The sequence below is a fragment of the Aethalodelphis obliquidens genome, unplaced genomic scaffold (assembly GCF_003676395.1).
Source record: "Aethalodelphis obliquidens isolate GAN/ISIS:26980383/991018 unplaced genomic scaffold, ASM367639v1 scaffold3, whole genome shotgun sequence".
In the NCBI taxonomy this organism is placed as follows: Eukaryota; Metazoa; Chordata; class Mammalia; order Artiodactyla; family Delphinidae; genus Aethalodelphis; species Aethalodelphis obliquidens.
Window position 1 is genome coordinate 41,467,267 of NW_020837947.1, and position 17,381 is coordinate 41,484,647.

The window sequence follows — 17,381 nt, forward strand, 5'->3', positions numbered from 1 at the left end:
TTTCCTTGCTATTCAAAAGCTTTTTAGTTTGATATAGTACCATTGGTTTATTTTTGCTGTTGGTGTCAAAAGCCAAAAAAAATCATTGCAAGATCAATGTTAAGGAGCACACCTGTATGTTTTCTTCTAGGAGTTTTATGGTTTCAGGTCTTATGTTCAAATCTTTAATCCATTTTGAGTTCATTTTTGTGTATCGTGTAAGATAGGGGAACAGTTTCATTCTTTTGCCTTTGGCTATCCCGTTTTCCTAACACCATTTATCCTTTCCCCTTCGTATATTCTTGGATCCTTGATAGTAAATTAACTCACTGTGTATGCATGGGTTTATTTCTGTGCTCTCTGTTCCATTCCAGTGATCTGTGAGTCTTTATTTAGTGACAATACTGTTTTAATTGCTATAGCTTTATAGTATAGTTTGAAATCGGGATGTTTGATGCTTCCAGCTTTGTTCTTTTTCAGAATTGATTTGGCCATTCAAGGTCTTTTGTTGTTCTATACAAATTTTAGCATTGTTTTTTCTATTTCTGTGAAAAATACCATTGAAATTTTTATAGGCATTGCATTGAATCTGTGGCTTACTTTGGGTAGTATGGACATTTTAACAATATTCTTCCAATTTGTGAGCATGAAATATCTTTCCATTTATTTGTGTCTTCTTCAGTTTCTTTCATCTCAAGGTATTATAGTTTTTGATGTGTGGATATTTTACTTCCTTGGTTTAATTTACTTCTTAGTCTTCTTTTCAATGCAATTGTAAATGGATTGTTTTCTTAATATGTCTTTTCAATAGTTTGTTGTTAGTATATAGAAACATAACTGATTTTTATGTATTGATTTTTGTATTCTGTAACTTTACTGAATTTGCTGATTAGTTCTAACAGTTTTTTGGTGGTTTTCCATATATAGTATGTCATATGCAAATAGAGACAGTTTTACTGCTTCCTTTCCGATTTGGATACCTTTTATTTCTTTTTCTTATCTAATTGCTCTGGCTAGGACTTCCAGTACTTCATTAAGTAAAAGTGGTGAGAGTAGGTATCCTTGTCTTGTTCCTGATCTTGTTCCTCAGCTTTTTCACTGTTGAGTATGATGTTAACTGTGGGCTAGTCATATATGGCCTTTATTGTGTTGAGTTATGTTCCCTCTGTACCCAGTTTGTTGAGAGTTTTATCTTGAAAGGATGTTGAATTTTATCAAATACTTTTCCTACATCTTTTGAGTTTATATGATGTCTATGCTTTATGTTGTTGATGTGGTATATCACATTTATTGATTTGCATATGTTGAACCATTCTTGCATCCCTGGAATGAATCCCATTTGATTATGGTGTATGGTCCTTTTGATGTGCTGTTAAATTAGGTTTGCTAATATTTTGTTGAGGATTTTTGTATCTATGTTATTAGGGATATTAGCCTGTGATTTTCTTGTAGTGTCCTTGTCTGGGTAATGTAGTGTCCAGTATAGGGTAATGATGGCTTCTTAAAAAGAGTTTGGAATTATTCTCTCCCTTTCCATTTTTTAGAAGAGTTTGAGAAGGATTGGTATTAATTCTTTAAATGTTTGGTAGGATTCATTCCCTGGTGAAGCCATTTGGTCCTGGACATATCTTTGTTGAAAGGTTTTTGATTATTGATTCAATATCTGTACTAGTAATTGATCTGTTCAGACTTTCTTTGTCTTCATGATTTAGTCTTGGTAGGTTGTATGTTTCTAGGAATTTATTCATTTCTTCTAGGTTGGCCAATTTGTTGGCTTATGATTGTTCATAGCAGTTTCTTATGGTCCTTTGTATTTTTGTGTGAGCAGTTGTAATGTCACCTTTTTTATTTTATTTGAGACTTTTTTTTCCCGTAGTCATTCAGGCTTGTCAGTTTTGTTTATCTTTTCAAAATAGCTTTAGTTTCATTGATCTTTTCAGTTGTCTTTTTAATCTATATTTCATTTATTTCCACTCTGATTCTTCTTATTTCCTTCCTTCTTTAAACTTTTTTTTTTTTAGCGTCACCACGCAGCTTGCAGTATCTCAATTCCCTGATCAGAGACTGAACCCGGGCCACGGCAGTGAAAGCACGGAATCCTAAATTAGTTCCTTCCTTCTACTAAGTTTGGGGTTAGTTTGTTCTTTTTCTAGTTCCTTAAGGTGTAAAGTTAGATTGTTCATTTGAGCTTTCTTAATGTTGGCATTTATCACTACAAACTTCCCTCTTAGAACTGCTTTTGCATTCCGTAAGTTTTGTTATGTTGTGTTTCCATCATTTGTCTCAAGATATTTTTTGATTTCCCTTTTGATTTCTTTTTTGACCCATTGGTGGTTTAGGAGCATGTTGTTTAAGCACCACATATTTGCGAATTTTCTGTTTTCTTCTTTTAATTGATTTATTTCATACCATTGTCATTGGAAAAGATGGCTGGATATGGTGTAAATCTTCTTAAATGTAGTAAGACTTATTTTGTGTCATAAGACATGATCTGTCTTGGAGAATGTTTCATGTGCACTTGAGAAAAGAAATGTGTATTTATATTCTTTTTCTATCTCTATATATCTGTAGGAAGAGATTTATTGTAAAGAATTTGTTCATGTGATTATGGAGGCTGGTAAGACCCAAGGTCTGCTGTGTGAGTCAGCAAGCTGGAGACCCAGGGGAGTCAATGGTTTAGTTTCAAATTGAATTTGAAGGCCTGAGAACCAGGAGAGCTGATGTTGGAGTTTTATTCTGAAGGCTGACAGGCCTGAGACCCAGGAAGAGCTGATGTTTCACTTCCAGTCCAAAGACAGGGAAAAGCCATTGTTCTATTTTGAAGGCCTTTAGGCAGGAAGAATTCTCTCTTTATTGGGGGTGGGTCAACCTTTTGTTCCATTCAGACCTTCAGCTGGTTTGATGAGGCCCATCCACATATGGAGGGCAATCTGCTTTACTCAGTCTACCAATTTAAATATTAATCTCACCTAAAAATAGCCTCACAGAAACGTGCAGAATGTTTGACCCAGTATCTGGCCACCCCGTGGTCCAGTTATGTTGACACATAAAATTAATCATCATACTATGTTTGATGTTGTCTAAGAGTTTTGAACCATACAGGGGAATTCCCTGGCAATCAGGTGGTTAGGACTCTGTGCTCTCACTGCCGAGGGCCTGGGTTCAATCCGTGGTTGGGGAACTAAGATCTCACAAGCCACACGGTGTGGCCAAAAAAATAAATAAATAAACCATACAGGTCAACTTGTTATCGAGTTCAAGCTCGTACTGCTCATTGCACAACAGGCTGTTAAATCCAGAGATGAGCTGTCGGGGCAAGGAATAGTGACTTTATTTGGAAAGCCAGCAAACTGAGAAGATGGTGGGCTCATGCATCAAAGAACCATCTTGCCTGAGTTAGAATTCAGGCTTCTTTTATACTAAAAGGGGAGGGAGTAAACTCAAACATTTCCTGGTTCCGGTCAGCCTCCGGAGGGGATGTGTTAATTTCTTCCTCCCTGTAGTCATTCACAGGTGGGCCTGGTCAGGATGTTTCTCGCGTGAGCTAAACAGAGGTATTTCACCTTAATGTTCACTACCTGGGAGGCAGGTTTCCCAGAGATGGGCCATTATGTATAATTTAAGCTTATAGGAAACATCCCTTTAGTGATTAACTTGTAATAGAATGCAAAAGTTTCTTCCTTATTACAAACTGAGACTGTTCATTCTGGAAAAAGAAATCCAAAAAAGTTGTTGGTGTTGGTAGTCCTCAGATAACTTCAGTAATGCTCCGATGAATTTTCAGATTTAGAGCAGCAGGACTTGCTGGTATGTGCTCTAGGATGAACTAGAATTTCTTCTGAATAAAGGAATGAATTAACATGCTGGCTGAAGTTACTCATTTTGAGTCAGCTGGATTTTAGAGAATATTTATCTATTAGAATAAATTTTTACTCTCGATCAGGGGTCTGCAAACTAGGGCCCATGGATCAAATCTAGCTTGTCATCCGTTTTTATAAATAAAGTTTTATTGCAACACAGTCATACCCATTCTGTTGTCTACTGCTGCCTTTACCACAATGGTGACAGAGTTGGATAGTTTTGATAGAAATCAAATGGCTTGCAAAGGTGAAAATACTTACTGTCTGACCTTCAGAAAACTTCAGAAAAAGTTTTGTTGAGCCATTCTTCCTGGTAATAGTTAATGATTTAAGACTAATTATTGAAAATCTTCCTAGCTTCTGGTAATAACACCATATCATTATCAGTGTTTTTTTTTCTTTCTTTCTTCTTTTACCACCCCGTTACTAGAGTGTGTGTGTGTGTGTGGGGGGGGGGGGGCTGGGGGGGGGGGGGGGATTATATCTTTTTATCTACAAATGGTTTCCTTGGGCCAAGATTTGTTAACAATAAATGGGGTGGAGGTGTTGTGGCCTAAACATGTAATACTACTTTATACTGCTCAAGATGGTTATATTGTCTAAAAGCAAGAGTTTTTACTTTATTTCAGTGGTTTTATGCAGTTTTTGTAAAATTGTTAACCAGGAATCTGTTGAATTTACATATCTTGCTCTATAGCTGGTTCCTTTCAGAATCAAATGTTGATGTAATCTGCAAATCAATATAAGTAATTTTCAGTATTTTTCCCCGGAAGATGATAGTGTATAATCATCATCATCATCGTCGCCATCATCCCTAGTGATAGAGTAAATGTTCTGTAATGTATTTGTTCCTTTAGTAAAACATTGTAGTCAATGTTGACATTTAGACGTAGAGCTCCCTGAAAGCTCCTTTTTCCCTATATGTAAATGTACAATCTCTTCCCTAACCATGGAATCATACTATATATGTAGTGATATAAATGCTTTGCTCCCACACATACTTAATATTTTGAATGTCACTACATGTTAAAAAAAAAAAAGGTCAGTAAAATTATTTTTAGCACTTGAAGATTATCAACTAACTTACATATTTTGTTTCTAGGCATTTATTTTTATTATTAAAGTACTGTCCTTGTGCTTATATATTTTTATACTTCTCTATTACTTCTTTATAAAAGTTCCTAGTAGGAGGTCTTATGTTGAAATTTAGGTACATGTTGAAATTTAGATACCTGTTTCCAGATGCCCTAATTTAGAAAGGTTCTGTCAGTTTATATACCTACAAAAGTATGTGAACTTTCCCTGCACTTTGTTTGACATTGGTATTTCAAATATTTGCCAGTGGTATTTAATGTTATAGATAATTTAAAAATCTAAAAATAAAAACATTGTTGTCTTTTTCATTTCTCTCATTATTAGTAAGGTTGGACATCTTTTCATATCTTTATTTGCCATTTCCATGTACTACCAGCCTATTTATGTTGTTTTCTGAGTATTCCTTAAAAAATTTCTCCAGTTAATAGGTTTGCACTTGGGAGAGAAAGTAGTGGGCTGGTTGCCCTTTTTGATAATGGTTTAGATAGGACTTTGAGTTGATTTAAAGGAATATTACCTGAGGAGCTGTTTAAAGAAAATATCTTTGGTGCAGATTATAGACAAATCAGAGTTAGAGCAGATCTGGTGACAGAATGCCTTCACCTGGTGCTTTAATGTGTGAGTGCTTAGATGAATTAAGATAAGTCCCATCCTGAGATAGGTCTAGAATCTACAAAGTTTTAGGTGGTTGTTCTAGACCTCAAAGCTGGTAGAAGTGTTTCTTTGGCCACTATTTTTTAAGCTTGAGTTAATTTAAATGTATATGACTTTTAAGACTGCTTGTATACTTCATAGATAGATCTATAAAACTCAAACTTAATTTATAAATTATATTATAAATAGAAATGAAAGATAGTAATAATTTGGCATAATGTTTTATTAGAACTAGAACTTTAATGTTGGGGTTAATATGGTAGAAAATAGCTTCAGGTCTGGTTTTATTATTTTTTAAAAACAATTTAATATTTATTTATTTATTTGGTTGCACCAGGTCTTAGTTGTGGCAGGCGGGCTCCTTAGTTGTGGCATGCTAACTCTTAGTTACAGCATGCATGTGGCATCTCGTTCCCTGACCAGGGATCAAACCCCGGCCCCCAGCATTGGGAGCGTGGAATCTTAAGCACTGCACCACCAGGGAAGTCCCTGGTTTTATTATTAATCTCTTTATATATTTTGATATTAATAAAGAGAATGACTGTTCCTAAGTGTGGTAAAAATGATGTAATTACTTTTGTGGATGTGTTTGTCATTCTTATGTTTATTAAACTGCTAGAAAGCTCTCCTTGCATGCCAATTTCAGTAGCGTGTAACGTGATAATTCTGTAATGGTGTTTTGTTTCACATCATGATGTTAAGTGGCCAGTCATTTCTGCTTTACTTAGAATCAACTGCAATTGCAAACATAAAACCCAAATGGGAGTATTATAATTATGTGAAAATATCTGCTTTAAGGTAGCTATTCACATCATCTATAATATGCTTATTAATTTTCAAGGGTATAATTGAATTGAAGGCTCAAAATTCTTGTACAGAGCTTGTTAACTCCCACAAATAAGTCTACAGGCTTCAATTTTAGAGCCACTGTGTTAACCGTTGATAAAAACGTGCTACTATAGCTTTGTATAAAATTCAAGATTTAAAATTGCTTGTCCTGGGCTCCCCTGGTGGCACAGTGGTTGAGAGTCCGCCTGCCGATGCAGGGGACACGGGTTCGTGCCCCGGTCCGGGAAGATCCCACATGCCGCAGAGCGGCTGGGCCCGTGAGCCATGGCCGCTGAGCCTGCGCGTCCGGAGCCTGTGCTCCGCGACGGGAGAGGCCACAACAGTGAGAGGCCCGCGTACCACAAAAAACCAAACCAAAACAAAACAAAACAAACAAAAAAAAAAATTGCTTGTCCTTTATTTCTGCACCTAATTTTTATGAACTTGTAATTAATAGTTCACAGAGTGGCATTGGTCCCTGGGTATGTGTGTGTGTATATATATATATATATATATTTTTTTTTTTTTTTTTTTTTTTTTGGTACGTGGGCTTTTTACTTTTTTGGCCTCTCCCGTTGTGGAGCACAGGCTCCGGACGCGCAGGCTCAGCAGCCATGGCTCACGGGCCCAGCCGCTCCGCGGCATGTGGGATCTTCCCGGCCTGGGGCACGAACCTGTGTCCCCTGCATCAGCAGGTGGACTCTAAACCACTGCGCCACCAGGGAAGCCCCATGGGTATATTTCGAGTGGCATTGTAGACAGTAAAAGAATGAAGTGAGCAAAAACATAAAATGATGGATAAATCAGAAAAAGACAAATGGAAGTTAAGTAAAAATGGACAACGTAAGTGAAAATAAAGATTATAAGAGAACACTGAAAAGTGATACATTAGCTAAACAATGAAGATTTAATGTAACTCAAAAGGGAAAATTAAACAAAGAGCCAGGAAGATGCTCTGGTGTTAAACTTTTATCAAAAGATAACTGAAGAAATAAAATCAATTAAAATAATGCAAAAGAATTTAAAATTTTATGTGGTTAGGTTATAGTGGAAAAAAATAGATTTTTTTGACCTTCCATGAGCACATTCTACTTACATTGTCATGCAATATGATTTGATTCGATTTTCCCTGAGTCCCAATTCTCAGCTAATGCCTGTGTCTGGGATCACAGATGCCTAACTATGAAATATTACAAAGCAGAGTGCTGACATTTCCAGATGGATTGATGATAGAGTTGATATTTTATATCAGACAGTAGTTCCATGTATAAAAGTTCAATGTCTATAAGCAGAAATCAGAGCTCTTCAGCCAGAGGAAGCTGCTAAATCAGCATTGAATTTGTGTATGTGTGATAAGTAAGTTTATTTGGTGAATCTTAGATATCACCAATCTATTTAAATTATTTTTGGCAGAAAATAAGCTTATTTTACCTTACTTGCATTTTTTACAAGCTCAAAAGATGTCTTCTATCTACTCACAGACATTATAAATGTTAACTTCTGCATATTTTCTTTTGTAGGCCCAGATTATTCTTCATCAGCATGGTTACCTGGTAATGAATCATTGTGGCAGGCCACAACTGTTCCATCTAACCAGCGAAATAACCATATCAGGAGACATAGTATAGCTTCTGACAGTGGTGACACTGGCATTGGAACTTCCTGTTCTGACAGTGTGGAAGGTGAGCTGAATTCTTACTGGTTAGACGTGAATCTTTGTAGAATGGCTGTGATTGAGAAAATTCAAGGGATATGTTTTATTGTTCAAAACTAAGAAATTATAAAGTAGTGTTTGAATATTTAATAATGTTCAGTGTTGTTATATATCAAATGAAATTGTTCTTCTGATCGTATTAATTTTTCCTTCATTTTTTTTTGTTTTATTTTGGGTTTTTTTACATCTTTATTGGAGTGTAATTGCTTTACAATGGTGTGTTAGTTTCTGCTTTATAACAAAGTGATTTAGTTATACATATACATATGTTCCCTTATCTCTTCCCTCTTGCGTCTCCCTCCCTCCCACCCTCCCTATCCCACCCCTCTAGGTGGTCACAAAGCACCGAGCTGATCTCCCTGTGCTATGCGGCTGCTTCCCACTAGCTATCTACCTTATGTTTGGTAGTGTATATATATCCATGCCTCTCTGTCGCTTTGTCACAGCTTACCCTTCCTGCTCCCCATATCCTCAAGTCCATTCTCTAGTAGGTCTGTGTCTTTATTCCTGTCTTACCCCTAGGTTCTTCATGACATTTTTTTTTCTTAAATTCCATATATATGTGTTAGCATACGGTATTTGTCTTTCTCTTTCTGACTTACTTCACTCTGTATGACAGACTCTAGGTCTATCCACCTCATTACAAATAGCTCAATTTTGTTTCTTTTTATGGCTGAGTAATATTCCATTGTATATATGTGCCACATCTTCTTTATCCATTCATCCGATGATGGACACTTAGGTTGTTTCCATCTCCGGGCTATTGTAAATAGAGCTGCAATGAACATTTTGGTACATGACTCTTTTTGAATTATGGTTTTCTCAGGGTATATGCCCAGTAGTGGGATTGCTGGGTCATATGGTAGTTCTATTTGTAGTTTTTTAAGGAACCTCCATATTGTTCTCCATAGTGGCTGTACCAATTCACATTCCCACCAGCAGTGCAAGAGGGTTCCCTTTTCTCCACACCCTCTCCAGCATTTATTGTTTCTAGATTTTTTGATGATGGCCATTCTGACTGGTGTGAGATGATATCTCATTATAGTTTTGATTTGCATTTCTCTAAAACTACAATGAGATATCATCTCACATCAGTCAGAATGGCCATCATCAAAATGTTTTTTTTTTTTTTTCTGCAGTACACAGGCCTCTCACTGTTGCGGCCTCTCCCATTGTGGAGCACAGGCTCCGGACGTGCAGGCTCAGCAGCCATGGCTCACGGGCCTAGCTGCTCCACGGCATGTGGGTTCTTCCCGGACTGGGGCACGAATCCATGTCCCCTGCATTGGCAGGCGGACTCTGAACCACTGCGCCACCAGGGAAGCCCCCTTCATTCATTTTTTAACTAAACTTTTAATTTTGAAATAATTGTAGATTCACATGTGATTTAAAGAAATAGCACAGAGATTCTATATACCCTTTATTTCACCCCCCATTTAGTATCTTGCAAAGCTACACTTCAGTATCACAACCAGGATATTGACATTGATATCGTCAAAATACAGAACATTCCTATCACCACAGTATACCTTATTCTGCTCACGCCCACTTCCCCTCCCCCTCTTCTTTTTTTTAAATTAATTTGTTTATTTTTAGTTAATTAATTTTTTTGGCTGTGTTGGGTCTTCGTTTCTGTGCGAGGGCTTTCTCCAGTTGCGGTGGGCGGGTGCCACTCCTCATCGCGGGGCGTGGGCCTCTCACTGTTGCGGCCTCTCCCATTGCGGAGCACAGGCTCCAGATGGGCAGGCTCAGTAGTTGTGGCTCGCGGGCTTAGTTGCTCCACGGCATGTGGGATCTTCCCAGACCAGGGCTCGAATCCATGTCCCCTGCATTGGCAGGCAGATTCTTAACCACTGAGCCACCAGGGAAGCCCCCCCACCCCTTCTTAACTCTTGGAAACCACTAATCTATTCTCCATTTCTGTAATTTTGTCATTTCAGGCGTGCCCTATAAATGGAATCATACAGTATGTAACCCTTTGGAATTGACCTTTTTCTCTGGAGACTGATCCAGGTTGTTGTGTGTATCAATAGTTCATTTCTTTTTGTTGCTGAGTAGTAGTTAGCAATGGTGGTATTGGATAGACCACATTTTGCGTAACCATTAACCCACTGAAAGACATCTGGGTTGTTTCCAGTTTTTGGCTATTAGAAATAAAGCTGCTCTAAATATAAACATTCATGTACAGGTTTTGGTGTGAACACATGTCTTTATTTCTCTATGGTAAATATCCAGGAGCACGGTAGCTGGTTGTATGGCAGTTGCATCTTTAGTTTTTAAAGAAACTGTCACACTGTTTTCCAAAGTGACTATTCCGTTTCCATCAGCGGTGGAAGTGGATCTGTATGGGTGATCTAACTTTCTCTTCATCCTTGCTAGCCCTTGGTGGTTTTTATTTTAATTAATTAATTAATTAATTTTTTTCTTTGGTGGTTTTTAAATTTTAGCCTTTCTAATAGGAATGTAGTGATATCTCATTGTGGTTTTAATTCTCATTTTCATAAAGATTAATAATGTTGAACATTTTTTCACATGCTTTTTTGCCATCTGTATGTTCTCTTTGTTGAAATGTTCTTCATGTCTTTTGCCCATGTTCTAGTTGGATTTTTTTCTTTTGAGTTTTAAGAGTTCTTTATATATTTCAGATACTAATCCTTTGTTGGCTCTTCTGTTTGCAAACATTTTCTTCCAGTCTGGCTTATCTTTTCATCCTCTAACAGTGTCTTTTGCAGAGCAGAAGTTTTTAAGCTTGTAAGTCCAGTGTATCAGTTTTTGCCTATATGGATTGTGCTTTTGGAGTCAAGGCTAAGTAAGAACTCTTTGCCTAGTCCCAGATCTTGAATATTGTTCTTTTTTCTTTTTTCTAAAATTTTAATCATTTTATGTTTTCCATTTAAGTCTGTGATCCATTTTGAGTTAATTTTGTATAATGTGTGTATGTTTGGGTGTCCCTGAGGCCACTCTTAGGCTCAATTATTTGCTAGAACTCAGAAAAGCTGTTATACTAGTGGTTACGGTTTTTTTTTTTTACAGTGAAAGGATACAGATTTAAATTAGTAGTAGAAAAAGAAGCAAAGGACAAGGTCCAGGAGACAGCAGGTCCAAACTTCCAGTTGTCCTCTCCCAGTGGAGTTGTGTGGACAGTGATTAATTCTCTCAGAAGTGGTGTGTGATACCACATACAGAGTGTTGCTCACCAGGCGAGGTCATCCAAGCCTTGGTGTCCAGGATTTTTACTGTGGGTAGGTTATGTTGGTATGGTTGACTGCCTTTGTGGCTGACCTTAGGCTCCAGCCCTTGAGAAGTCAAGCTGATATTACATGGTTCAAGGCTCCAAACATATATCACATTATTAGCATGGACTATATGGAGTCACTCAAGGTCCCCAGGTAAACAAAGAGATTCTCATTAGGCAGGATATTTCAAGGGTTTAGTGGTTGCATCTTAGGAGCCAGACAAGGGCCAAACCTTTCTTGGAATGCGCAGAGTGTGGAAAACTAAGACATGCTGATCCTTTCTGCACAGTGTGAGATTTTTAGATTAAGGTTTGTTTTCTTTGCCTAATAAATCTTGAAACCAGAATAATTCCCACTTTATTCTTTTTTTTCCCACTTTATTCTTTTTTCAAACTTGTTTTAGCTATTCTGGTTGCTTTGCTTTTCTATATAAGTTTTAGAATAATTCTGTCTATATTTACAAAAAATCTTTCTGGGAATTTAATAGGAATTGTGTTGTCCATATATCAGTTTGGAGAGAATTGCCGTCTTTACTCTGTTGAGTCTTCTAATCCGTTAACATGGTATGTTTCTCCATTTATTTAGATCTTAATTTCATTCACCAGTATTGTATACTTTTCAACATACATGTCCAGTACATGTTTTGTTAGATTTATAGCTAAGTATTTCATTTTTGGAGGAGTGATTGTAAATGGCATTTAATTTTCCAATTTTGGTATCAATATGTTAATTGTATCTTGTGACATTGCTGAACTCTTTGGTTCTAGGAGGGGTTTTTGGGTATATTTCTTGGAGTTTTCTCTGTAGACAGTTATGTCATCTATAAGTAAGAATGTTTTTCCTTTTGATATCAGGGTAATACTAGCTTTATAAAATGAAATGGGAAGCGTTCCCTCCTATTTTCTGCAAGAGATTGTGTAGAATGGTGTTAATTCTTCTTTAAATGTTTATTAGAGTTCTTCATCTGGGCCTAGAAATTTATTTTTTATAGTTTAACATCATGAATTAAATTTCCTTAATAGTCATAGAACTATTCAAATTATTTTTCATGTTGGATGAGTTGTGGTAGTTTTTTTTTTTTTTTTTGAGGAAGTAGTCCATTTTGTCTGTTGTCAAATTTGTGAATGTAGAGTTGTTCATAGCATTCTCTTACCTCTGATTTCTGCAGCCTCTGTAGTGGTATTTCCTCTTCCATTTCTGGTATTGGTTATTTGTGTCATCTTTCCTTTTTTATTTTTCAGTCTTGGTAGCAATTTGTCAATTTTATTGATCTTTTCAAAGAATCAGCTCTTTGTTTCATTAATTTTCTCTTGTTTTCTATGTTCAATTTCAGTGGTTTTTGCTCTTCATTATTTCTTTATTACTGCTTTGGGTTTATTTTGCTCCTTTTCTAAGTTCTTAAGGTGGGAGCTTAGATATTGATTTGAAACTTTCCTCTTAAGATGTATGCACTTAGTGCTATAAATTTGTCTCTCAGACAAGGTTTAGCTGTGATTCTCAAATTTTGATATTTTCTGTTTTCATTCAGTTCATTATATTTTCTTAATTTACCTTGAGACTTCCTCTTGACCCCAGGGTTATTTAGTAGCATGTTGTTTAGTTTTGAAGTGTTTAGAGATTTTTCTGGTAACTTTCTGTTATTAAGTTCTAGTTTAACTCCATTGTGGTCAAAAACATACTTTATGATTTTGTTTCTTTTAAATTTGTCAAGATTTCTTTTAGGTCTCAGCATATGGTCTATTTGGTATATGTTCTGTAAATGTCAATTAGATCCTATTGGTTGATGGTGTTGTTGATTTTTTTCTATATCCTTGATGATTTTCTGTTTAGTTGTTCAACTGTTGAGAAAGGAAGTATTAAAAGTCTTAACTATGATTGTGGATCTGTGCATTTCTTTTTTTAGTTTTATAAATTTTTGCTGCACATATTGCAGCTCTGTAGTTTGATGCATATGCAATTAGGATTGCTATGTATTCTTGGTGGATTGGCCCTTTTATTATTATATGGTGTCCTTCTATCTCTGGTAGTTTTTTTTTGTGCTGAAATCTACTTTATCTGATTTAATATAGCCTCTCCAGCTTTCTTTTGATTAATGTTTAAATGGTATGTTTTCTGTTCTTTTACTTTTAACTTGTCTGTAACATTATATTCAAAGTTAAATTGCTTGTAACAGCATACAGTTGGATTTGCTAGTCTCTGTCTTTTAATTGATATATTTAGACCATTTACATGTAATGTAATTATTGATGTATTAATATTCAGGTGTTCTGTTTGTTCTCTTTGTTTCTATTTTCATTTTCCTGCCTTCCTGTGGGTTACTTGAACAATTTTAGAATTCTACTTGGATTTAACCATAGTATTTTTAAGTGTATCTCTTCTAGTGGTTGGTTTAGGTATTACATTATGTGTTTTGTCACATATAATGTGGATATGTAATACAGATAACTTATATATACATAGTTTACCATTTTAACAGTTTGAGTGGAGTGTAGAAACATTATCTCCCTTTATATCCTTTTACCTACCCCATTTATAATAAAATTGTTTTAGCTCTTTCCTTTGCATATATTTATAACCATATCAGACAGTGTTATAATTTTTACTTCAACTATCAAACATAATTTGGGAAACTCAAGAGGAGACAGACAGCCTGTTGTATTTACTCACATTTTTGCTTCCTGTGCTCTTCCTTTGTGTTGCTCCACGGTTCCTCTTTATTGTTTCCATTTCGTTCAGAGAATTTCCTTTAGTCCTTCTTTTAAGATACATGTGCTGGTGACAGATTATCTTAATTTTTCCCCAACTGAGAATGTCTTGATTTCCCCTAGATTTCTGAAGGATAATTTCAGTAGGTATATAATTCTAGTTTGACAGTTCTTTTCTTTCAGTACTTGAAAAGTATCGTCACTTCTTTCTGGCCTCCATGGTTTCTAATGACAAATCTGCTCTCATTTTTCCCTGGCTACTTTCAAGATTTTTTTGTCTTCAGTTTTCAGAAATTTAATATCACATGTCTTTAGGTGGATTTCTTTTGGTTTTTCCTTTTTGGGATTTGTACATGTTTTTGGGATTCAGCATCTTGAATCTGCAAGTTTATGTCTCTTGCCAAATATTGGAAGTTTTCAGCCATTATTGTCTTTGAGTACTTTTTTAGCCTCTTCCTCTTTTATTCTAGGACTCTGATGGCACAGATTGTAAATCTTTTGTTATTGTCCTGACGCTGTGTCCTTTTTTGTTTGTTTGATTGTTTTTCCTTCTGTTTTTCGTTTGTTGTTCATGTTAGGTAATTTTTATTGTTCTGTTTTCCACTTCACTAATATTTTTCTTTTGTCCACTCCATTCTGCTGTTGAGCCTATCTGCTGAGATTTTTATTTCTATTGCATTTTTCAGTTATAAATGTTTAATTTTGGTCCTCATTTATATCTTCTGTTTCTTTGCTGAGACCTTTTGTGTGTGTGTAGATGCTTTCTCTTTTGTCATTTGTTTTAGGCATTGTTTAGGCATGTTCAGTTGTTCATTGAAGCGATTTTATGATGATTCCTTTAAAATGTTTGTCGGAGAATTCTAACAATTCTGTTACCATGGTGTTGGCATCTATTGATTTTCTTTTTTTCATTCAGTTTGGGAACTTACTGTTTCTTGTGTATGATAAATGATTTTCATTTGAAACTTGGAGAATTTTGTTTGTTACGACATTCTGGATTTAAATTATTTACTACATAATAAATATTGTTTTTATTTATACATTTATTACATGTTTTATAAATGTAAACTATATTTACATCTAAGTAAACATAATAAAAATTTTACAAATATTAATTACTTTATATATTTAAATTTTTCCATTAGACAGTGTTGTTAGATACTGCTTGAGCATGTGAAGTGGGGAAAGGCACTGTATCCTTACTGCCAGGTGGAGTTAGAAGTCCAGGTTCTCCCCTTGGCTTCTGTTGACATCTGAGAAGTTTGGAGGGGGTGTGTTACTGCTGGGTGGAGGTGGTGAGTCTGGTTTTCCATATCATCATCACTGACACCACCGTGTGAGTGGCCTCACGACTGCTGGGTGATGGTGAATGTCTAGACTTTCTATTAGTCCTCCTCTAACATAACGTGTGTGGGGGTGGGGGGTGGGTGGAGGGGAGGGGGCTTCAGACTGCCAGACGGGGATGAAAGTTCTGTCTCTTTACCTGGACTTCTTTGATACTACCCTGGTGGGGTTATTGGAATATATTGTTACAACTTGGCAAGGTTGGAAGTCTAGGCTCCCCACTTGATTTTCATTGGTGTGGGTGCAGGTAGGGCTGCAGTTTTTTCTGTGATATTTGCCTCGAGAAGAGTGGTTACTGTCTAAAAATCATCTGTCTTGTTAGGCTTCCTCTTTCTTGGTCTGTTGACTAGGGAGAACACGCTTTTGTTGGGACTTTCTTGGCTGTGCCCTTTGGTTCTTCTGGTTGCTGGCTTTTCCAGCTCCAAGTCTGGAAGGTACGAGACAAAAAGAAAACACAAGGAGTTCACCACCATCTTGTTGCTTGGGTCCTGAGACCACTAGTTGGTCTGCCTTCTTCTCTCCAACTTTGAATTATATCTCGTTTTATATATAACGTCCAGAGCTTTTAGTTACACTTAGTGGTAAGTATAGAGAAGAGTATCTTTTTTCCATCTTCTTACTGTCGTTTTAATGACTGTTAAAAAAATCTTATTTAACTATTACTATCTGTCATAACTTTGCTAGCAATTGCATAGAATATTGATTTCATTATGGTCTTGCAAATAGTATCAGTTGACTAAAACATACAACTCAAGGAAAGTAAGGAAATATATGCAAGGTGGTGCAGGGATAGGTAAATAGGAAGGTGAATTACAAAAAAACCCCCATATTATGTGACAAATACTCTTCTTTTATTAAATTGAAAAGTGAAAAGAATTTAAATATATAGTGCTTCTGTTTCTTTAACTTTCTTTTTACCTTCCCTAAATTTAAGATTTTATATCCTTTTTCCACAGCCTTATTTAGTTTGTGAATGAATACTCTTAAAACTATTGATTTTATTGTAAATTTGTTCAAGTATTATTCATATTTGGACCCTTGGGATAAAGTTGACAGGCTAATTGACAGTTGTATAGTGGAGTTTTCTACTTAACTGATCTGAAATAGCATTTTAGTATAGTATTTTATGTGCATTACTTTTGAAGTTGATGTCAGAGTTTTGAGAAAAAGTTGATACACTAAAGAAAGAATTAGATTTCAGTAAGGAAGTAGAAACTAAACCAAACAAATTTAGTTTTCTCTAAATGCAAAAATTTATTATCTTAAAAAAAATTGCTTTTAAGGGCATTACTTTCAGTGAGAGACTGATGATAATCCTTAAGTATTTAAGAAAATGCCTCTTTATATAGATATATTTTTTTCAAGCTTTTGATTATACTAATGGAATATTTTCTTAAGCTATAAGTGGTAGTAGAATTATTTTCTTTTGGTGTTAGTCATAGTGTTAGAATTGGATGGGTCTTTAGAGATAATATAATTAATTAGACCATTATATAAATGAGTAAACTAGTTCTCAAAAAATGAAATGACTACTCTTATCAATATGGTGATTTGGAGCTTAAGCTTTGGTTAAACCTGTTATCGGTTAATTATCTGTGCAACCTTGAATAATTTCTCATTTCTTTGAGCCTCAGATTTTTCATCTCCAAATTGGAGATAATGACTTTTCAAAATGTCTTATGAAGATTTAATAATATGACTTTTAAATTGCTTAGTGCAGTTTCTTTGTATTACCATCATTACTTTAAAAGTGATTCTTGTTCTCCTTCCCTGCTCCCTAAAACAGTGATACTTCTGTTGCCACCCTCACAGCTTTGTACCTACAACCCTGCTTTACTTTGGGTTAATTATTTGTATCATAGTATAGGGACTGGTATGTACTGGGTGCTCAATAGTGTTCAATGAAACAATGCATAAATACACACACACACACACACACACACACACACACACACACACACACACA

At 35.7% G+C, this 17,381-nt stretch overlaps 1 protein-coding gene across 1 annotated transcript in view; it reads left to right on the forward strand.

Moving 5' to 3' along the window:
• The window catches only part of CEP85L (centrosomal protein 85L), a 155,652-nt gene that overhangs the window by 13,478 nt on the left and 124,793 nt on the right, over positions 1–17,381 (forward strand). The window contains exon 2 of the mRNA XM_027087762.1: positions 7,937–8,098. Coding sequence (XP_026943563.1) covers positions 7,937–8,098 — 162 coding nt within the window. The remainder of the gene's footprint in view (positions 1–7,936; positions 8,099–17,381) is intronic.